Consider the following 22,600-nt stretch of genomic DNA (forward strand, 5'->3'; position numbering starts at 1 on the left):
TCCTGGTGTCTCCTCACATCTCTCACAGAGCACTCATTATTTTAAAATAGGGACATTTACAAGGTGGTTTGCATTCAGCGACAAAGATGGGGGACAGACAAGGCTGATGATGGGGGGCCGGGGGCCTCGCTGTGGCCAAGGGGCCTCTGAACACCAAGTGGGACCTGCCGAGTTACCCTAATAGCTCTCGTGTGTCTGTTTAACCAGAATGGGGTTCCTGTAGGGTCAGGCTTTGAACTGAGGGAGGAATCTAAGCATCTCTTGACTTCTAGAGCAATAAAAGCTCCTTAGAACAGCTTTGAACCATCTATTTCCTCATTAAAGAGCTCTGGGTCTCTGGGGGAGACAGACATAAATAGATGATTACAGCCCAGGGAGATGTATGCCTGGGAGGTTAACAGTTACTGGTCTCCTAATTGGCCTTCGGCTCCCAGGCCCTCCCACTCCCACCCATGGGACACTTCCGCTGCCAGAGTGAGCTTTTAAAAATGCAAATCTGACCTTGGCTTTCACCCCCTCCAACAGCAGCCCATTGGCCTCAGGATACTGCCAAGCTCTTCCCCCCAGGCCTCCTGTGTCAGGGCCCAGCCCACTGCTCCAGCCTTGGTGGCCCGCAGGTGTGCTCGGATAGGCCAGGCTGCTGGCAGACTCTCCCCTGTTCTGTTCTCCTTGGGGCCTCAGCCCTTATTCTTCCTTCTGCTGAACCTGACCAGTCATTGTGCATCCCTCAGGCCTCACCTTAGATGCCACTGCCTCCAGGAAGCCCTCCTGGACCACTGCCCACCCCAGATGGGCTTTGACATCCCCCATGATGCTCTTTTGCACGTTCTGTTCTTATAGCCCTTACCAGCCTGTGTCTATTTGCCTGTATCCTTCCCCAGACTGTAGTTCTCAAAGTCAGGGAGCGTGTCTCATTTACTATCCATTCATCAACTATCAGATATTTTTTGAGCCTCTATTTTGTGCCAGGCACTGAAATTCATGAACAAACAAAATAGACAAAGACCCCGCCCATACGGCACCCCCAGACTGACAAGGCAACCCAGGTGCTGGCTCAGACAATTCACTGAGTAAACAGACAGTACTCTGTGCTGTGGATGCCCAGAAAGGAGGGTCAGAGGTCAGGCAGACTGCATGGAGGAGGGGGCGTTAAGGATAAGGCTCTGAAGGATGGGTGGGAGTTTTGCTGGCGACAGCTCAGATATTTCCCTGCCTGCCTGACCAGAGGCTATCCTTGTGGCTGGGCTGCTCTCTCCCCAGGATCTACTCCACTCTCACCTCTTCTCTTTCAGAATGCATGAACTGTACCCGGCTCAGTGACATGAGTGACCGCCTGACCACGCTGGAAGCCAAGGTCAGATGGTCTGGGGATAATGGTCCTAGGGAGCTGGTTGGGGAGGGGCTTGCATCAGCCCCAGGGAGCCCAGCAGGACTGAGCAGCCTGGTCCTGAGGGATGGGTGCTGTTTGGGGCTTCAGTGGCCCGGGGTAACCTTCTCTGGGCCAGGCCAGTCTCCTGGGGTTGGGGAAGGGAGTGGGGTGAGCAAGAAACCTGAGGGTCCCAGGTGTGAGGGACGCTGGGGAAGATGCTGGGATGTACTTCTGGTACCCGAGACTTTAGAAAAGGTCGGGTCCCCAGGCTGGCTGGCCTGATGGACATTTTCCAGGCACCTGAAACCTCCACATGGTTTGGCAGAGCGTTGGCTGACAGCCTGCTCTGGCCAAGGCCCAGTACGCTCACTGGGGTGTTAAAAGTCACAGCTCTGGGGGAGGACTGGCACCGTGCCAGCTGTCCCCTGCCCACTTAGCCCTCACCCATGCCCTCCCGCCATGAGCAATTCCTCCCCTGGTCGTCCCACCCTGACACCTCCCTCTGCCTAGAGAGGCTGTACCACGACCATGGCCAAGGCCACGGCAGCGGGCTGGGGGTGGGGCTTACTCTCTGGCCCTGAGGGTGAGGGTCATGACCCCTCTGTAGACCTCAGGGGACTACAGAGGTGGGGGGGTCAGGCTGTCCCAGTAATTGCTCTGCCTTGGCAGGTCCGTTCCTAGCTCTGGGCCTCAGTCTGCTGCCCTGTAAAATGGAAATTGAAGGAGACATTTCCCGGCCCCTCACTGGGTCATTCTGAGGCTGGTGGACAGGGGTGAGCTCCGGTGGCTCCTGGGTGGGGGAGCAGGAGGGGTAGCTCGAGACGGGTGTGCAGAGAGGTGGCTGCCACTGCGTTTCTTCTGGATCCCCAGGTAGGGGGTGGGAGACTCCTGTCTCAACTCCTGTGTCTTATCTGGGTCACCTTCCAGCTGCCCACCTGCCTGCTCTATGCCCAAGTGTCCCCTGGAGGAACTGGGCCCCTGGGAGCTTCGTCAGCCCGGTCAGAGGGCCCTGAGAGGCGGCAGCCTGCAGAGGGAGGGGGACACAAGCCAGGCTAGCAGCCAGGACAGCCCCGCAGCCTCAGGGGCTGTGCTGAGGTCAGGTGAGCCCACAGGGGTCAGAGAGAGCACGGAGCTGGGCTCAGGGGCTGGGGTCAGGTGGGTGAAGGCAGGACCAGGCAGGCAGACCCCAGATGGGGAGTCAGAACCCAGGCAGCTGGCATAAGAGAGCAGAAACTCTGAGGCCTGGACACTGCAACTTCTGCTTCTGCAGACAAGAAACCTGTTTTGGCATCAGAAGGGATTGTTCAGAAACCCAGCCACTGGCAGCTTATTCCTTACCATTTATCGTTAGTTCACTAGGAAGTCCAGAAGTTAGTGGTCTCAGGATTGGTTTGGCGGCTCAAGAACCCAGACTCTTCACAGCCTTCCTCTCCACCTCCTTAGTGAATTGGCTTTTGGTCTCATGGTCAGTGCCTCATGGTTACAAAGAGGCTGCTGCAGCTCAAGGCCTCACATCCTTATACCTTGTTCAAAGGCAGGAAGTAGTGGGGGGAAGTAAAGCACCCCAACAGATTCATTATGTGTCATTGGCCAGCACTGGGCTATACGCCCACCTCCTATTTGCAAGGGAGCTGGGAAAATGAGTAATTGGCCACTCATGGTTCCTCCTTTGGGGCACACCCGCAGGCACACAGTAGGGGGCTCTGGAGCCAGGGAAGAGGAGGAGGTTGGAGGCCAGGCGACCACAAGGGACTGTTCCATTTACACTCCGCACGGTGCCTAAGTTGCCAAAGGACCCAGAGACCCAGACCTAGGAGCTTGTCTAGATTCCTGCCGCCCTCTTTTCCTGGGACAGGCTGGAATGGCTGTTGGGCGATGGTGGGGTGGAAGGCCAGCAGACAAAGTTTCCTGCCTTCCTTCCTCTCCTGCCCCTCAGTTTACACTCTGACTCCAAGGATCAGACTGAGTGGGAGGCAGCCCGAGGGCATTTCCCTGAGTGAGGGTCACAGGAGCCCCGAAACTCGGCTGCTCTCCAGTGCAGGAGGGTGGCATCCTGGCCAATCAGCCAGGCTGCCATGACGTCATCAGAGCCACTGCCGTCTGCGGCTGGCCGAGGTCTGGTTTTCTTGGGCTAAGTCCCCACGCCCACTGCTGCCCGCCCTGGTGCGCTCATGCCCAGCAGGAATGGGGTCAGTTTCTCTGGGAGGTTGGCCATGGCCAGGCCAGGAGGACTTGGACTCGGGTGGGGGCTGATTCTAACTTGACCGTGGCCAGGGCTTCTCTGCCTGGGTCCGTGGGCTCTGTGGGCCTTGGTGTCTGCGTGGGAAGTGCCCCAGGAAAAAGTGAGCCGGGTGTCTGGTGCAGGGCTAAGGCTGCAGGTGGCAGGTCCCCTTGGGAGCTGGGCCTGACCCCCCTCCTTGATCTTTCCAAGCTGCTCCAAACCCCCTTCTGCTCCTGGCTACTCCCTGTTAAATATTTCCTTCTGGAGGTTCCCCCGAGACACTGCATCTCAACTCACTCCCCGGACTGATCACCTTCACCCCCAAACCTGCCCTCTCCTGTGCCCCTGTTTGACTGGTGGCAATCCCACCATCCCCGGAGCCAGGCCAGAAACAAGGAAGCTACCCCTGCCTTCGCCCACCCTCCTGCCCCCAAGCCCTGGGGTGCCAGGTACTGACAGTTCTCCCCGCCTCCATCCTCACACCCACGGCTCTGGGTCCCACATCACGGGCACCGACAGACAAGTCTCCTTCCCCTGCCGCCCAGCTCCTCCACTTGGCCGTGGCCGGTCAGCTTCCCAGTGGACAGTCAGTAGTTGGGACAGGAATTGTAACCCTCCCTTCCTAGAGGGGGTTCCAGGGCTCAGGAGATGGGGTTCCACCCCCGAGCTGCTGTGTGATCTGAGCCAGCTGCTCCCCTTCTCTGTGCCTCCGTGAAGCTCCACTGAGGCCAGGGTTGTGGCCCGGCTGTGGGGAGGTGGGTGAGGCACCACATGGGGCCCTGGCCCCACCACCTACTTGCTGGGTGACCTTGGGCAAGTCACTTGCAGTCTCTGAGCCTCTATTTCCACCTCACCTGTGATGGGGCTGCAGTGGCCCTTCCTGCCTCATGAGCCCTTGTGAGGACCAGAAAGGAGAGGGGCTGAGAGACAGGGGCCCTGGGGGTCACCAGAGCCTCAAGGGTCAGGAACCCACCCACCCAACACAGATGGGGACCTGAGATCTGATGCAGGGGTGCCACTTTGTTCCCAAGAGTCCTCAGAGACTCTGTCACCCAGGCCCCAGGACACTGCAGAACTGGTGGGGGGGCACTCAGAGGGATCCTTTCTGCACAGCCACAAAGCCTCAGCCCAGCCAGCCAGGCCTGGGCGCTGGGAAGGCCACCGTTTGTTCCCGTGACCCGCCCCCCCACCGTCCCAGCATCAGCAGGACTAACCGGGTTGCCCATGTATTGAGCGCTCCCGATCTCCCGTGGCCCTGCAGGGTCAGTGTTATCACCCCCATTTTGCTGATGGGAAAACTGAGGCCCACAGAGGTCACAATGCTTGCACAAGGTCACACAGTGGTCACCTAGTAGGAGAGCAGGGATTCAAACCAGCCTGGCTGGTAGCAGGGTCTCAGCTTCCCCCATCACATGGCACTTAACCTGTGCTGGGTTCTGGGGACCCAGAGCAAGGAGGGCACCCCCTCCCCAGGTGGTCCCTACTCCTGAGGGCAGGGCTGGTGGCATTGCTCCCACCGCCGCCCTGGCTGTGGGCACAAAGTGATTGTACAGGAGCTGAGGTGATATACAGGAGGGGAGGCCTCCCTTCTGCCCAGAGGGTCAGACAGACACAGGGAGGAGGGGACAGCTCACTGGATCTCAGAATCTTCCGGGGGTCGGGGTTGTGGGCAGGGCTGGTGGAGGGCCCTGCAGGAGCTTGGGCTTGGAGGTGGGGCGGTCTTGGGCTTGAGGAGCACTGGGAGAGTTCAGGGCAGCTGGAGCAGAGCGGAGCGGAAGAGACGCAGGTGAGGCCCAGGCGGGCGCCTGTGTATGAAGTGTGTGGAGATACTGGCGGTTTTTAGGGGGGTTGCTTTGCAGGAGGTCCTCATGCACTGCTGTTGATTGTGGGGACTGGGGGCTGCAGGAGAGGGAGGGGGCAGGCGGAGGTGGGGGAGGCAGAGGGCTGTCGCAGAGCCTGAGGCCACAGGCCTGGGGAGGGGGGACATCACGGGCGGAGCGAGGGCCACAGGCAGGCGGAGGGGCACTGGAAGAGGCCTGGGGGCCCATTAGGCCCTCTGGGAAGTATGGACTCCCACGTTGGGGTGGGCGTGGGGTGGGGTATAGGCCGGGGGGCTGGAGTTTGGATGCCTTCAGGCAGCAAAGCTTGTGGACTTAGACGCCAGTGATTCTAATGGGGGGGCGGGGGGGCCTGGGGGGCGGCGGGGGTGTGCCCAGCCAGGCCCACCCTCAGCTCCATACTCAGAACACTTTCATCTCACACACTGAGTTGGAGACTCTAGCAGGACGCGGGATTCGGGTTTCTAAGAGCTGGAGGGGACGTGAGACACTGGGCTTCTTCCTGTCTGGCAGATCGGGACAGGAAGCCGGGCTCCATCTGATATGGCCCGGGAACCCCAAGGCCCCCTCTGCTGGGGTGGGGGGGGGTCTACTGTGTGCTAGCATCTGCCTGCCTGCCCTGTGCAGATCCCGGGCACGCAGCGCCCCCTGCTAGCCTCTTTGGGGACAGCAGGGCCTCTCTGAGGCCTCCTGGCTCCCAGTTCACGTGAATTAGGGAGAGTCTCCCACTGAGGCCCTGGGTCCTTTCGGTTTTTGACCCCTGCTTTCCTCCAGGGGAGAGGACAGGTTGATTTCCAGGCTGGGCTTGAGTGACCACGGCCACTTCTGTTTCTCTGGAGCTCCTGCTAAATGTCATGTGTCAAGCTGGGCCCATGTATTTATTCTTTTCTCCTTTTCTTTTCTTTCTTCTTTTTTTCTTTCCTTTCCTTTCCCCTTCCCTTTCTTTCCCTCTGCCCCTCCCTCCCTCCCTCCCTCCCTCCATCCATCCGTTCATCCACAAACATTCCCTGACTGCGTTGTTTGTGCCCTGAGCCAGGCAGTGTGGGGGACAGGCGGGCCCAGTCCCTCCCTTGAGAGGAGCCGGTGAAGTGGAGGTGACCGTGGTCGTTATTCCAACAGCCAGTGTCTAATTCCAGTGACAGCCGCTCTAGGAGAAAAGTACGGTGACTCTGAACGTGTCCAAAGGGGACCTGCCTGAGCCTAAGGGTCAGGAGGGCTTCCTGAAATGGGAAGGGGAGGGGGGCAGGGGTGGGAGAACATTCCAGCAAGGGGACTGGTGGTCCCAAGAGCAGCAGGCAGCTGCTGGTCTCCTGGGGCACACGTTCCCATTCACATGTGTCCCCGGCCTGGCCTGGGCCTGACCCTCTGCCCTTTTTCGGCCCAGGTTCTCCTTCTGGAAGCAGCAGAGCGGCCCTCAGGCCCAGACAATGACCTGCCGACCCCCCAGAGCACCCCACCGCCCTGGAACGAGGATTTCCTCCCTGACGCCCTCCCTCTCGCCCACCCCGGGCCCCAAAGGAGAAGGCCCACGGGCCCGGCTGGTGAGTGAGGCCTACAGGGGAGGCATGGCCTCCCAGGGCCTGCACAAGGAGGTCATACATGCCCACGTGGCATTTTGCAAAACTGAGCTAATGTTTAAAACCTGGGGGGATTTCACATAAAAACCAGGATTTCTCACTTCTCTTAGAAAAATGGAAGATCTGGCCATTGGGATTGGCCGTCTCTTAATAGAAACAATTGGCTGGGACTTCCCTGGTGGTCCAGTGGTTAAGACTCCACACTTCCAATGCAAGGGGCACGGGTTTGATCCCTGGTCAGGGAACCAAGATCCCACATGCCGTGTGGTTTGGCCAAAAATATATATTAAAAAAAAATTTAAAGAAAGAGAAACAATTGGCTGCAGCTAAGTCACAGCTGCCCCTGCAGACCCCGTTCAAGGTCTGCAGTTTGCCGCAGTCCTCACCATTCCTTATTGCCTCACAGTCCAGCTACTGTGCTCACTGACTTCCCTGCTGCCCCTTAGCATCTGCACTTAGGCCCCCAGCCCAGCTCCATCCAATTTTACAGCGGCCCCTGCCTGCATACCACCAGCGACGGGCAGCTTACTGACTGCCCCCCTTCTGGGGGATCCTCTCTGAACTCTCTGACCCAAGTTGGAAGACATCCACTCACCTGTTGTTTTCACCCTTCCCACCACACTTTGAAGTCAGAGGTAAATGTTTTCTCTCTGCAGTTTCTATCCATTGGTTTGGGCTCTGCTCCCTGGGACTGCAGAAAGTAATAATAACTGTAATACTGGTAGTCAGCATTGTTGAATGCCTGCCACGTGCCAGGAGAAGCGCTGGGGCTTTACCCAGGGCAGTAAGCTGGCACTGCCTGTGTGTCTGAACTCAAGGGTTTAAGGCTGAGGTCTCGTCTGACTGGTCAGTATCCGTGCTGTGCCAGTTATTAAATATTTTTATATCACCCTAGTCTGTACAGATATCATTGCTAATCATTCCAGTAAACTCGTAAAGCTCAGGTTACAGAGGAGAGAACTGAGGCTCCGAAAATTGACCCCTGGGGTCACCCAGCGATCCAGGGCCATTTTGACTCAGTGATTCTCGGACCCACTGGAGCCCTTTGCAGGTGACACCTTCCCTCCTCCTGTCCCCAGGTTCTTAGCACTCCTGCCCAGACTCAGCTCTGAGCACGCTCCATCCCCTTCCCTGCCTGTAGACCCCCAGCAGTGGGAGAGTTGCCTCCAGTAGCCAGTCCGGGGCCAGGGAAGCATCAGATATTCTGTAGTCTCTGGAGGCTGGCAGGGTGTAGGGGTGAGCTTAGGCCTGCTATGAGAGGAGGGGGCATCTCACTTTGGGCCCCCCCGCCCCCCGCACCTCTCTAGCCGCTCTCCCCAAAGTCTCATTTCCAGAGGGCTGCCCCATGCTTGTCTTCAGATCCTTCTTCTGGGACTGAGGAGGGAGCGGGGGCTGGGGGGAAGGGGGGGCTTCTCATCCCCTGGAGGACCCAGGCCCCAACACCCCCTGGAGGGGAGGGAGGAAGCTGGAATGGGCTCCAGGTCTCCTGGGGCACCTTTCTTCTTACCGGGACGTGCAGTTCCAAAGAATGGCCACCAGGTGGAGCACAAACCCTACAAATGCTGACACCTGGGTGAACCCTGGAATCCTCGCGAGCAGGTGGGAATCTCTCTGGAAACGGGCAGCTCCAGGGCCTCCATCAGTTCCGCAGGCGTTTTTGAGCATCCTCCCCAGGCCCAGGGCTTCCAGAGGGAGATAAGGGGCTGTCCCCAGGCCACACAGGGGGACTCTGGCCTCTCCATCTACTCTTGCCCACCCGTGGGGCCTGGAGACCGTGAAGCTGGGCAGGCATGTCCTTCAGGGCTTCCTGGGGTCTCTAAGGAGGCCTCATTGGGAAGCTCTTTGCCAGAAGCCCAGTTCCTGAGCCTGAGCAAGGAGACAGCAGGACGCGGAGAGAGGATTCTGACTCATTTACAGCCTGGCTCTGCTACCTTGAGCAAAGGGCTACACCTTTCTGAGCCTCAGTTTTCCCATCTGTCAAGTGGGGACACAAGTAGCTCTTGAGATCATAGAATTTAATAGGAACAAAAATGGTTTGCAAGCTGTAATGACTGATGTGAGCTAGTGATGGTCCCTTTGCCCATTGTGGGGGGCCCCAGGTGGGCCGGATTCCTGGAGGCAGGTCTGACCGGACAGCCCAGGTGGTCAAGCCTGGAGCCACGGGGGGGCAGGTCAGCCCACAGTGTTCTCAGGCCTCATTTCATTCTATCCCCAGGGCCCCCGGGACAGACGGGACCACCAGGGCCTGCAGGTCCCCCAGGCTCCAAAGGTGACCGGGGCCAGGCAGGAGAGAAGGGCCCAGCAGGTCCTCCTGGTAAGGACACCCCCCCACACATCCCGACCTGACTCTGTCCACTGGGGGAAGGGGGTTGGGGTTTCTCCCCTGTCTGAGCAGGCGAGGCATCCCAGACACCCCCTTTCTTGCTGGGGCTAATGACTGCCATCTTGGGGGGCTCCAGGCTCACTTCTTCCCACTGCCACCCTTACGGCAGCTTCACCCCAAGCACCTTAGGGCTCCGTCTCGCCCCGGGCTGTGGGAAGAGAAGGCTTCTGGAGTTGTGGGCGCTGGTTTCCGTGGGGGGGGGGGGCTCCTGGGGGCTGGGGGTTGTGCTCAGCCATGTAAACAACACCTCCAGAGACCACCCAGCTCCTCCTGGGCTCTGTCAGGGCAGGTACAGGGCTGGCCCAGGCTGGCTGCCACCCTTGGCGCCCATTCCCCATAGCTGAGGTCCCTGGAGCGGGCAGAGGGCATCTGGCCGGAGGCCCCACTGGTTCTGTGGTTCCTGCCTCCCTCACCTCCCATCCAGCTGCCCCGGGTCCCCTGTGCACTGGGCTGGGAAGGGGAAGTCATGTTATTAGCTCCCAGAAGAGCCCTCCAGGGTGTCCCTGGGCCTGGAGGCCACCACCGGCCCTCGCCAGCCCCGTGCCCTTCAGGGTCTGCTTCTCGTCTCTGTTACATCAGCCACGAGGCCCGGACCTCCTGTGACTCCTCTCCTCCCCACTGCAGGCCTCTTGGGGCCACCAGGGCCCCGTGGGCTTCCTGGAGAGATGGGGCGCCCCGGCCCCCCCGGCCCCCCCGGCCCAGCAGGCAGCCCAGGCCTCCCTCCAAACGGCCCCCAAGGCGTCCTCTACTCCCTGCAGCCGCCGACAGACAAGGACAGTGAGTGGCATGCCTGAGGGGTGGGGCGGGAGGGCGGGCCTGAGCCTGTCTTCGGGGGAACCAGCCCTCCCCAGAGGACCCCATGAAGCAAGCGGACTGTCAGTGAGGGGAGCCTTGGCTCTGCCAAGTGGGGGGGCGGGGTCGCCAGGGGGGACTGACTCGGGGTGGGGCGGCAACCCACGCTCAGCTCCTGCCCCGGGGTCTGACCCCCACGGGTCACTCCGCTCTCTGGCCTGGCCTCGGGTCATCCGTTACCCCATGTCGTCTCCACAAATCCCCTCACTGTAGGCCACTGGACATGTGTTGATGGATCACCTACGACGGGTGGGACTGTTTTTACCCGCCCGCCTCGTACAGCCGTGAGCAAAACAGCCTCCTGCATGCAGAGGCTACAGTCTAGCGCGAGAGGGCGCCTCTGAGCACACACACAGCCGCCCCAGCGCGCGGGGAGGGCGGTTCCAGGGAGGCCCCGAGGACGGGGGTGGGGGTGGGGCCGGCAGCCCACGGCGGGCATCGTTTTGGTTAAGGGCCCTGGGGAGTGTGAAGGGTTTTAAGAAGCAGGATTGACTTGAAATTCTGAATGGGTAACATCCCAGGGACCGCTTTGTCGGCTGTCGGAGAAACCCAAGCCCCTCCTCCTGGTGCTTCTGCCCCCTCCGCCCCGCGGCAGGATAGCCCTCCCCTGAGCGTTAAGACCTGTGTCCCGCCCTGAGCCTCAGTTTCCTCATCCGTAGAGGAGGGGTGGTAATACATCCTGATGGAGTTGCTCTGGGGGTGAAAAAACACAGGCCCCAGCCATGAGGGAGGGGCTCATTCCAAGGGGACTGAGGGGCCTGGGCTGCCCTCAGTGGGTACAGGGGCAGGAGAAAGTATTAACTCCCTGACGACCCAACCGCCTCACCCTCACGGTGGGCTCAGTGGTGCCCCCTAGTGGGGAGAATGGATGATGCGTGTAAAGTGCCTTGGGAGTCTAAGGGCTCAGCAGCCGGCCCCCCTGGGCCAGGAGAGCTGCCGCCTGTCCGGGCCTGGGCGCGATGCCCTGCACCTGGCACTGCCCGCCTGCCACGTCTAGTGCTGGGAGCCCTCCTCAGACAGGACCCTCCTTCCCCAGCCCTGGAGCCCTCGAGGGAGGGCAGCTTTCCTGGAAGACCCAGGTGTGAATGTTTGGGGACAGTGGGGGGTGCCCCAGTGGGGGCACCTGGCTGGCCAGGACTGAGCACCGATAGAAGGCCACCACCGTGAGGCCTATGGAAGGGCTCTCCAGGCTTCCATGAGTGGAGGGAGAGGCAGAGGCAGCCACCCCCATCCAGACGTTTCCAAGCCTGGCTGTCTGGTCCTGGCTCTGAGAATAGGACAGGGTGAAGTCACACGGGGCTCACCCTGGAGAGACCCAGGCCACTAGACAGACTCCACCCGGCTCTGGGGCCCTGATGGAGGCAGCCCAGGGCCCTGCAGCTCAGAGGGGTGGGCAAGGAGGGCTTCCTGGAGGAGGCCCCACAGGCGTGAGCTAGCCAGGTACATCAGGATGGGTATGTGGGGTGGACCCTGGAAGAGCGTCCAGCCTGGGTGGTAAGCAAGGTGGGGCCAGAGTCAAGGGCCTGGAGTGTTCAGGAAGGAGTTTGTGCTTTAAATGGAGCCCACGGGGCTGCCCCTGCCCTCTGATTTGGCCTCTGTGTGCTCCTCTCGAGTCGTGGGAGCAATGACGTCTGCTCACCAGGGCTGCAGTGAGGCCCAGCGGGGCCGGGCATGCCCATCCTAGCTCCGGGGGATCTCAGCTCTAGCCCCCCAGCCCCGCCGGCCCTGCCCCCCAGGTCACGGGCCGCTCTGCCCTTCCCGCAGATGCAGACGCGCAGCTGGCCTCTGCCGCCGTGGACACGGTGCTGGCGGGCGTCCCAGGGCCCCGGGGCCCCCCCGGCCCTCCAGGTGAGCACAGAGGGCAACAGCACAGGCTGGTCTCCACTGGTAACCCCTCCTGGGCTTGGCCTGGACCAAGGGGCCTTGAGGGGGCCAGTTGGGGGTCATGGCCTTGGCAGGGCACTGGGTCTGCCCCAGCCAGCAGTGGCTTGAGGTGGGGCCTCTTGCTCCCGGCGGCAGCTCCCCTGGGACTGGACACAGTGTTTCTGCCAGAACAAGGCCTGACACCCACACGATGCAGCCCCGGGCTGCCCTCGTGTGAGCCGGAGCAGGGATGCTCTGGATATGGGGAGGCATGGGTCTGCACGGGCGGTGTGGGGGCCATGCGGGAGACCCAGGGAGCTGGTGGGGCAGGTGCCCATAAGAGACAGGAGGCCCTGGGCCTGCAGGCAGAGAGCAGGGCCCTGGGGGAGGGCATGGGATGGGACCCTCGCTGGGGGAGGAGGGGAGTGTGGGGCGGGGCTGGCACCCGGGTGTGTGGACGTCTCCTCTGACAGGTTCTACCTGTGAATGAACGAGCAACAGAGGCCCTGGGGGCCGGCGGGTGGGGCGCCTCTTGATTAGGGCTCCAGACCCGGGCACTCATTCTCTGTCATTCATTCACTCTCTCATAATTCAGGAAATATTCACCGAGCACTGTTCAGCTGGGCAGTGTTCTAAGTTCCTGGGATACTTAAATAAACCAAACGAAGATTCCCGTCCTCATGGTACTTACATTCTAGTGGAGAAGGCAAACAGTACCCACATACTATCAGTGAATCCCACAGGGTCTGAGAAAGCAGGGCTGGGCGAGCAGCTGGGCCGGGGTGGCCCCATTTAAAAGGTGGTATTTGGGAGTAAGCTGGGAAGGTGTTTGTCCTTTAGCTAGACTGAGTCCAGATCGTCACCCCACCAGGGGTACACTTTCCTGCATGTCCTCCCTTAGCGTGCCGGGGGCACATTGGTACAGCCTAGCGGCCCAAGAGGCGCAGACCTGTGCCAGCCACTGGGGACGGAGGCCTCACTCTTCCGAGCATTCGGGAAGTTCAGTCAGGAACACCACTTCCTGTGCTGTACCCGTCAGGCCTGGCCTGACCCTCTGGGCACTCCCTGGCCCGTGGTGGGGGGCAGGCATGCAAACCGACAGTGGCCAGAGGTGGCGGCTGGTCTGTCAGGGCTTTGCCTAGAGAAGAGGCGGGGTAGGTTCCTGGAAGACTTCCTGGAGGAGGTGACGCTTAGCCTGAGACTAGTAGCAAAGAGTTTGCTGGGGTGTGGAGGGGTTGGAGAAGCTCCAGGAGGAAGCAACAGCATCGTCAAAGGCACGGATGCAGAGGAACTTTCCAGAAGGGGGCATCTGACTGATGAAGGTGGAGGAGGCTGGGCTGAGACGGACCTATTTGAAAGGTCACTCTGGGGGGCTGCGTGGAGGGCAGATGGTCAGGCAGCAGTAACCCAGGCAAGAAGGATGGCTTCAGAGGGGTCAGGTCTGAGGTCCCGAGGAGGGAGAGACTCGAGGTTTGCCGGAGGACTAGCCGGCTGGGGAGGGGCTGCGGGGTGGTCCCGTGGATGAGGCTCTGGTTGTGGTGTCAGGGCTGCAGGGAGAGTGGGTGGAGGTGGGCTCTCCGCTCTGGCGGTGGGCAGGGGAGGCCAAGGGAGCGGGTGTCCCCCTCCCCCACCATTCATTCACCGCACCTTCCTTTGCTGCCCATGGAGACAGACCCAGGGCAGGGACTGGGGTGGGAGGATGGGAAGGTCCTCTCCGGAGCTGATGGGGGCAGCGGGCTTCTCTGGTCCCAGGTGACCATCTGTGACTCTGCCGGCAGGTCCCCCTGGACCACACGGTCCCCCTGGACCACCAGGTGCACCGGGATCCCAGGTAAGGTCTTTCCCATTTCTGGCAAGGGAGGGGACATTGTCTCGCCAGGAAAGGAGGAGCCGGGCTTCTTAGCAGCACAGTTGCTCAGGAAGGAGCCAGCCCCCTTGGCCGGTCCCCAGCTGGGTCCAGGCGGGCCCCAGGGGAAGGCAGGCGTGCGGCCCTGGTTTTGTTAGCAGCAGAGACCCTCTCCTGCTCACTCCGCCTACGCCAGGGAGATGCTAACATGGCTCCCGGTTCATCAGTGAGCTGACCCAGGTGCCACCCGAGGTCGTCCAGAGGGTGTGGTGGAGCTGGGCCAGGATCCCAGAACGTCCACCCCAGCCCGTGGCCCCTCCTCAAGGAGACCTGCCTGTGCGGGGGCCACTCTGACGCCTGACTGTGCGGCCCGGAACCCCAGCTTGCTCTGCCTCCCAGCTGTGTGACCTCGGGCAGAAAGGCAGCCCCTCTGGGCTCCGGCTTCCTCAGCTGCTAAGACGGGGTGTACAGGGCCTCCCTGGTGGATTGTCACAGGGAGTGAAAGAGAAATAAATTGCCGGGGGGATGTGCCTTGTGCCGCAGGGGCCCAGGGGCCTGGGGGGGAGGTCACGTGGAGGAGGGGGGGTCCTGGACGTGGAGGCAGCAAGGGTGGCGGCTGGGGATGTCTGCATGGAGCTTCCTGCAGCCCCTCCCCTGGGCCTCGTCCAGACCGAGGGCTCCGAGGTCCCTGGAACTCAGGCCCGGGTGGGGTGGAGTGGCTGAGAGGTGCCCCCCCTCCCACTGCAAGGGAGGTGGATCCGGGCCTTGGCCCTGTGGGTGCTGGGACCTCAGGAGTCCCACACATTCATTCATCCCTTTAGACATTTGACAAATATTCCCCAGACACAGGGAGGGCACCAGCCACGCCAGCCGAGGACACAGCTGGAGCCCGGGGCCACAGGCCAGCCCTCTAGAGCACATGTTCTAGACGTCAAAGAACCAGTGTCCCACGGCTCCTGATCTCTCTCTGTTGTCCCCCTCGTGTTTTCACACCAGGAGGATACGGCGTGGAGGAGAAGGGCCAGTGGGGTGCACGGCGTAGGGCAGAGCCAGGGTGGGTGTGGTACAGACCAGGCCGGCAGGCGGGGGCCTGGGGGAGGGGGTGGCTGCAGGGGGGACAGGAGGCCCTCAGACCTGATCTGCCCCTGAGTCAGGTGGGGTGGCCAGCTTAGCCAGGGGTCTGGGCGCCCCAGAGCACCCTCCTGGCCCCTCAGGCTCCCAGCCACAGGCCCAGGCCCCAGAGAGAAGGGGTGGGGGCGGGTGAGAGAGAATCACAGTGACAGTGATGGGACTGCGGTGAGGGTCGGAGAGGCCCCGGGAACTGTAGGAGCTTGGCAGGGGGCGTCTGGCCGAGCTCCACACGCCAGGAGCCCTGTGCCAGCAGCGCGGTCTCTCCTGCTTCTCTGGTGCTGGGGGCTCCCTCCTCCCTTCAGGCCGGGCCTGCTCAGCCCTGACAAAAGGGCAGGAAGAGGGGGAGGGGGGCGTGTGAAAGGCCGACAGATACTCTCACGGGAAGGGCTGGGGGCAGTGGGGCTCCTCCAGAGGCCCAAGCGCACAGCGACAGGGCAGGTCAGTGATGCGAAGGGATCCCATCATTCTATCCCAGCAGCAATGGGGCGGTGGAGGCTCAGAGAGACTCTGTCACCTGCCAGAGTCACACAGCAGGACAGCAGAGTGCCAAGAATGCAGTGGGTGCTTTGGGGTGGTTGATCCTGCCAGCTGGTTGATTTTTAGGGTCTTCCAGGCCCTTGCGGGCAGGGCTGCCTTGGGTGGCTGTGCAGACCGTGCCCACAGCAGCCTTGTGGGGACCCAAGGCCTGCAAGATTCCAACAGGTTCAAGGGGACCAAGTCAGAGCTGCTCGTCCAGCCCCGCTCGAGGCGGCGTGACCAGGCACCAGCCTGGGGCGTCTTCAGGCTGGCGGCATCTTGGCCCCTTTCCTCCTTGCGGTGGTCCTTCCTTAAACCTGAGGGTCTGTAGCCAGGGCTGGTATGCCAGGGGCACCAGACAGTGCCCGGCATGGCCCTGGCTCCCCAGGGCCCCACTGAACAGGTGTCGAAGAGCCCCCTTCCAGGACCCACTGCCAGGACCCACCGAGGCCCCTACACTGCAGGGATGGAGCTGGGTTCCAAGGCTCCATCGTCCCAGTATTGACAATGTCTGAATGGCCACCAGGTGGGCTGGACTGTGGCTTCATTGTGGATGGTGGGGCCAGTCTGATGACCCAGTCTCTGTCTCCATCCTTGCCAAGGAGTCGAGGCCTCTGAGAATTGGCGGTCTGTGGGGAGGGATGTCTCCTAGTCAGGGGTCAAAGAAGAGCGAGAAGGGACGATAACAGGGGACCACGCGGTCCCGACTTTCTCGAGTAGGACGGACAGCCCTGGGTTCTGCCAATTTCCAGCTGGGTGACCCTAAACAAGTCCCCGAGCCCCTGGGCCTCAGTTTCCCCATCTGTGAAATGAGGATAAAAATCCCTTCTGGGTAGGTTCGTTGTGAGAAATAATGGGGAAAACAGGTGGAGAATGCCAGGCTCTTCGGAGACCCTTAATGAATGCTATTCATTAACTAATGTATGTCCTGGGGCCTCAGTTGCTTCAGACACTGTACTGGGCACAGGAACAAGGACGTGGGGATCCCTGCCCTCCGGTAGCTGATTGTCTAGTGCAGGAGGCAGACGTGATAGAGAATAACTGGGAAAGGACCTATGGTGACAGAAGGGGGTGACAGATAGGAGGAGGTGACATTCCGACTGAGACCCGAGGAACCGGAAGTCCTACAGAGATGCCGAGAGCGTTCCAGGTCGAGGGAAGGGCAGGTGCAGAGGTCTTGAAGCAGGGAAACGCCTGGCGCATACAGAGCAGAGGAGAGCGTGGGGTGAGATGAGGTGGGGAAGTGGGCAGGGCCTTACCTGCAGGGCTGATGTGTGGATTTGGGTCACAGTGGAAAGGGGACTCATCGAGGTTCAGGGAGGGAGAGTCCGTGACCTGATTTACAGCTTTCCAAGGCCCCTCTGGCTATTGAGGGAGGGATGGAAGGCGGGGGAGGCGGCAGTGGGGCAGGGAGACCAGGGAGGAGGCCACAGCAGCGCAGAGGAAATGGCAACGTGAACAGACATACTTAGAAAGTGAACCTGACAGGTCTGGCTGATGGAATAAATTTGGTGAGGGAGGGAAAGGGAAGGTTAACTCCAAGGTGTGTGTGGGAGCAGCCGCGGGACCGTGGAGCCGTTTCCGTTTCCGAGAGGAGAGACTGCAGGGTGGGGGTGGGTCTGGGGGGGGAACCGGGAGTTCCACTTTGGAGAAGTTGAGGGGGGGCATCTCCTGGCTGGCCGGGGAAGGGTGCTGGAGGACGGCTGGATGCACAGGTCTGGGGCCCTGGGGAGCCTTCCGGCTGGGCATCAGCGCTGATGGGGAGTCCACGCAGGCACCCTCACGATCACCATTGCTGTCACTCGTTCTCTGAGGACCCCTCTCTCGCGTGCTGGGGGGATGTGTGCTTTGCCATCTGGTCCCCTTCTCTGAGTGATAACCATACTTGGCATTGCCCCATTTCACAGGCCAGTGGCGGGGGCGCCAGGACTGGGGAGGCCCCCGGCTGTGGCCTTCGTGTTTCCTCTGCACCACCCTCCTCCCCGGATCCATTTTTCAGATTTCCAGAGCCCAGTGCAGGGGGAGGGCCAGCGGAGGACTGAGAGGTTGTCAAGGGCAGGCAAAGCCTAATCTGCTTTGTTTGATTTTCTACAGGGCCTGGCTGGAGAGCGGGGCGTGACAGGGCAGCCTGTAAGTGTGGGGCCGTGTGGATGGGCCACCCCCAGGACGATGGGCTCTGGTGCAGGCCCAGGGTACCAGGTGGGCGGGCGTCTGCCCCAGGCGGCCTGGCTGAGTTCAGCCCCCCAGCTTCCCCAGGCATGGCCGGATCCAGCCCAGCCAGGATGGGGCAGGGGGAGAGAAACGGGCAACCTGGGTGCAGTGCCAGCTGCCCAAGTTGAGAAGGGGTGACTTCGGGAGGCGGGAGCCCCTCGCTGAGCATATGAAGTAAGGACTGAAATAGCCTCCTGTTGCAAGGTTTGGATGAGAGTCCTGAGGTCCCTTCCAGGGAGCCCAGGCCCCTGGGTTAATGTGCTGTGTGACCTGCAGAGTCCCTTGCCTTCTCTGAACCTTCTAGGAATAGAGACATAGATAGCTGACCTCTAATTCCCCTCTTGGAAATAAGAATTCATGAGTCTCAGCCCCTATCTCCAGGGCCAAGGAGGTGGGTACCTCCTTCGTGCCCAAGTCTTATGTCAGGGGCATGGGGCTGGGGGCAAAGCCCCAGCTGAGCATCTTCTATATGGAAACTCTCTTCATCCATAGCGTGTTTAAGCTTCACAGTGACCCCATGAGACAGTGCTTTATTTTCCCTATTTGCCAGAACTGGCAGCTAAGGCTCAGAGAGGTTAAGCAACTTGCCCAAGGTCACACAGCTAGGCAACGGTAGAGCCAAGATTTAAATGCAGGAGTGTTAGCCTCCAAAGCCATGCCTTTTCCAAGCTTATTATTGAGATTGATTTATTTAATCCTCCTAATAGCTCTACGAGGCTATTATTACCTCCATTTTGGAGATGGGAAAATCGAGGCACAGAGAGGTAAGGTAACTTGCTCAAGGTCACACAGGAGTAAGTGGCCACCTAGGTGTTATTGTGAGGCTGATGTTACTGGCCCCATTTTAGAGTCAGGGAAGCAGGGGACGTGATCCCTAGAAGGGCCAACACCTGTCCAAACCTGACTCCTCCCTCCCTAGAAACAGAAGCCCCTAAAATCAACCCTGTGCCAGGCTGTGCAGGGGTGCCCAGGGAGAGAAGCTGGAGAGGGTGGAGAAGCGCCCCACCCCACACCCATCATTGACTGCACGACTTTCTTCCCAGGGCGAGCCTGGCGGCAAGGGGGAAGAGGAAGAGAAAGCTACCGCCGAGGTAACTGTGCCCCTGGGCCCGTGCTTCCCTCCTGCCCTTTGGCTGTGTCTCAGCAGGAGAGCGGGTACCCAACAGAGCCGGACTGACACCGTCAGCCCTGAGCCGGGCATCAGTCACGGGGTGAACGGGGTCCCGCCCAGCGGGGGAGACAGCTGAGTGAATAGCGACTACAGCACAGGGTGAAGTTGGCTGCAATGGGGTAGCACAGATGGGTTGACCGGCCTGGGGCCTGAGTCGGGGGGAGACCCTGCCGGAGAGGGCCAGAGGAACCACGGACCTGCAGAAAAGACCTTTCTTTTAAGGAGGCTTCAAGCCGTGGCGTCCCTCTCCAGGGACAGGACTCTCCCATGACAGCACCTGGTACACGGGTGTGCCCAAGGTCGCTGTGGTGGACTGAAGGATCCATGGGCATGCGGATGTGGGAGAGGACGATGAAAGAGTGAGGTTGGGAGCACACAGGGTCCAGGGCAAGATGGGATGGGGAGGGGGCACAGATGGAGTGGGAGCATGGCTGTGGGGAGCCACGCCTTCTGGGACCAGGAGAGGAGGCTGGGGACCAGGGTGATGGATAAAGGGGGCGGAGGCAGTAGGGCCAGCAGGGGAGGCCTTGCAAGCTGAGAATGAGTCCCGTGGGAGTGTCAGGGCTCAGCGGGCTGGCCAGCTCAGTGGGCACACAGCTGAGTGAGCTGAGGGAGGTTCTAAGCCGGGGGTGGGGGTATCTGCAGAGGTTGGAGGTGGATGGCTGCGGGAGGCGGGCTGGGCTGGAGAGGTGAAGCTGGGGCCAGGGGACATTCCAGAGGTCCTTGCGGGACTGGAGAAGGGGGAAGAGGCTGGAATCAGGGCAGCCGTGGTGGGCACAGGAGGCAGTGGGAAGAAGATGTGGATGCGGGGGTCACTTGTGATGGGGAGACAGAGAGGATGCCCACGACTTCCCCCGGCGCATCTCATCGGCGTGCGTCCTGTGACCCAGGGACTGAGGCTTAGCCGGGTCCTGACAGAGGGGGCCTGGACCGCCTGCTCCTAGCTGGGACACCCCCATCCCAGACGCCACCCACAGCCCGGCTTCTCACGGCCTGTGGTGGGAAGGCCTCTCTCGTAACTCAGTAGCATGCTTTTGGTTTTCTTTTGTTTTAAGCTAAATTAATCTGAACGTCATGACAGAGCTGTCATGTTCTACCAGCCAAAGATGCCTGTTTGCTGCTGACTCCAGGGCGGGGCCTTGTCTCTCCACCATCACTTTTTATTTCGAAGTGGCCTTGTCACCTGTCTTCTCGATTAATCAGCTCATTCACGTGTCTCGACACACGAGGTCCTTCGCCCGTGTGTAGGCTGGCTCCCAGAAAGCAGACGTGCCATCATCGCGCCCTCCTGCTGGCATTCCAGAAGCCGTGGCTCTGCCCTCTCTTTTTCTTGCCCGGGTGACCACCCCGGAAATCTCTCGGGTGGGCAGTGCCAGGAAGGAGACAGGCAAAGCACCCCCGACCCGTGGGCCCGTGCTCGGTGCTCTGCCCACAGCAGAGTATTTTCTGGAAAGAAGGGCACACAGAGGAAGCAGCAGGCAGCCATGGGAGCAGGACGAGCCCAGGCTGGAGGCAGACAGGTCTGGGTGTGAAGCCCCGGTCGGCCATTTCCAGGCTGTGTGGCCACAGGACTCTGGTTACCCTCTCTGTGCGTCAAGTTCCGTGTCTCTGAATAGTAATTCGAACCCCAGCCCTGGCGCCGGGATGCCCGCCCTATGATGGCTGTTGTACTGATGTTGGTGGCAGGAGGGAAGTGGCGGGCATGGGGAGGGCCGGGACAGTACACTGAAGCGGGACGGCCCTGACCTTGGCTGCCTCCTCCCCGGCAGGGCGAGGGGGTACAGCAGCTGCGGGAGGCGCTGAAGATCCTGGCCGAGAGAGTCCTCATCCTGGAGCACATGATTGGGATCCACGGTGCGTGGCGACCAGGACCTGGGGACAGGCAGGCCCACAGGCGGCCGCCGAGTCTGGATCTTCCTCTGTTCCACCTCCCTGCCGCCCTCGTGGTGCTGCCTCTGGTGCCTGCTCTCCCTGCCCCAGTGGCCCCTCACTTGGTTGCCAGTCTGGCCCTGTCCCACCCCCGCTCAGGGACCCTCCGTGGCTCCCTGCTGCCCGTGACCGACATCCAGGTCCCAAGTCCCTCCCCAGCATGGCCTGGTGTCCAGTGACACACAGCCGTCATCCGGTTACCCCAGGCCCTTTCCCACCACGGCACCTTTGCTCAGGCTGGTCCCTTGGCCTCCTGGGCACCAGCTCCCGCTTCGGGACCTGCTCCGGGATCTCTTCCTCCCTGAAGCTGCCTTCCTATCTCCCCACCAAGCTCTCTCTGCTGAACCTTCAGTTCCCTTATGGGGTGAGGTTTCCATGTCTCTCCCTGGCACTTCTGCAGGGCCTGGAGCCTGGCCCTGGTTAGCATTTGTTGAAGAATGGATGAATGAGTGAATTGGTGAACGGATAGATGAGCAAATGGGAGAATGAATGACATGAGCGCCTGGATGAGTGGATGAATGGATGAAAGAGGAGTGAGTGAATGGATGCGTGAGGAGTAGAGGCCAGCTGCTGCTTTGTCGTGTCCTCACTGGGCACAGAGCTTCCGTTGCTGGCGGGGCTGGAAGTGAAGGTGCTCTGCTTGCTCCCAAGGCCCTGCGCAAGCCCGCCCTCCTGCTCTCCTTCCAGATCCCCTGGCCTCCCCTGACGGGGGCTCCGGCCAGGACGCCGCTCTGAGAGCCAACCTCAAGATGAAGCGTGGTGGCCCCCCACCCGATGGCTCCCTGGCTGCCCTGCTTGGCCCCGACCCTGGGCAGAGGAGCGCTGGCCGGGCCAGCGGCGGGAAGTAAGAGGCCAGCGCTCCAGGACAAGCCCCGACTCCGCCAGAGACCCAGCCCCGGGGCCTATGCAGCCACTGGCACCTGAGGACACCCCGAGTGGGACCGGGCTCCAGGCCTGGACGATCGTCAGGAACACTGGCTCCTGGGGGCTGGGGGCCTTGGGGACAGATGGCAGCTCCAGGGGCGGGGGCCCGAGGCCAGAGCCCTGCCCTGGTCCCTTCCCTCCTCACCGGCACTCCCTGCTGGAGACGGGGTCTGGTGGGCCGGGTGGGCTGTGAGAATAGTCGTAATACTCATCATTTACTGGGTCCCTGCATCGTTCGGGCCTGTCCGAGGAGCTTCCCTACATTGTCTCATTTAACCCTTAGGAGGTAGGCTTGTTATCCCGACTTTACACGGGGGACAGAGGCTTGGAGAGGATAACTCACCTGCCCAAGGCCCCCAGACCATGGATGGCTGGGGCAGGGTTTGAACCCATGTTCTCTCTACCGTGCCAGCTTCCCCTCTTCACGGGGAAACTCAGGGCGGGTGTCGGGCCAGGCGGCTGCTGAGGCTCCAGCGGGGAAGGAGGGCAGGGCCCTGCCCAGCACGAGACTGCGGGGGCCCTGGGCCTCCTTCCTCAACTCCCGTGCCTGGGCTCGGGGTCTGCTCCACGGGTTGGGGAGCAGCTTGGCCTGTAGCTACTCTTGGAGGCCAGGGAGACCTTGAATAAACCCAAAACAGTCACGTGGACTTGGAGACCGTGAGAGAGGAGCGTTGGGGTGCAAGGACCCTCAAACTGAATTGGCATTGCCCACCGGCGCGTCCCAATCTCTCTGACCCCGTTGAGCCGGGAGGAGGCAGGATTTAATGCA

The 22,600-nt window shown here is 61.0% G+C and overlaps 1 protein-coding gene across 2 annotated transcripts in view; it reads left to right on the plus strand.

Moving 5' to 3' along the window:
* Positions 1-22,148, plus strand: part of COL26A1 (collagen type XXVI alpha 1 chain) — a 173,272-nt gene extending 151,124 nt beyond the window's left edge. The window contains exons 4-13 of one of the 2 annotated variants that reach the window (XM_065893098.1): positions 1,293-1,354; positions 6,813-6,969; positions 9,221-9,319; positions 10,013-10,165; positions 12,005-12,088; positions 13,882-13,934; positions 17,691-17,726; positions 18,851-18,898; positions 20,748-20,832; positions 21,595-22,148. In XM_065893098.1, coding sequence (XP_065749170.1) covers positions 1,293-1,354; positions 6,813-6,969; positions 9,221-9,319; positions 10,013-10,165; positions 12,005-12,088; positions 13,882-13,934; positions 17,691-17,726; positions 18,851-18,898; positions 20,748-20,832; positions 21,595-21,755 — 938 coding nt within the window. In that variant the 3' untranslated portion in view covers positions 21,756-22,148. The remainder of the gene's footprint in view (positions 1-1,292; positions 1,355-6,812; positions 6,970-9,220; positions 9,320-10,012; positions 10,166-12,004; positions 12,089-13,881; positions 13,935-17,690; positions 17,727-18,850; positions 18,899-20,747; positions 20,833-21,594) is intronic. The other variant, XM_065893097.1, reaches the window with a different exon arrangement.
* The last annotated feature ends 452 nt before the right edge of the window (positions 22,149-22,600 follow it).

The sequence above is a fragment of the Phocoena phocoena genome, chromosome 15 (assembly GCF_963924675.1).
Source record: "Phocoena phocoena chromosome 15, mPhoPho1.1, whole genome shotgun sequence".
NCBI classification, from domain to species: Eukaryota; Metazoa; Chordata; class Mammalia; order Artiodactyla; family Phocoenidae; genus Phocoena; species Phocoena phocoena.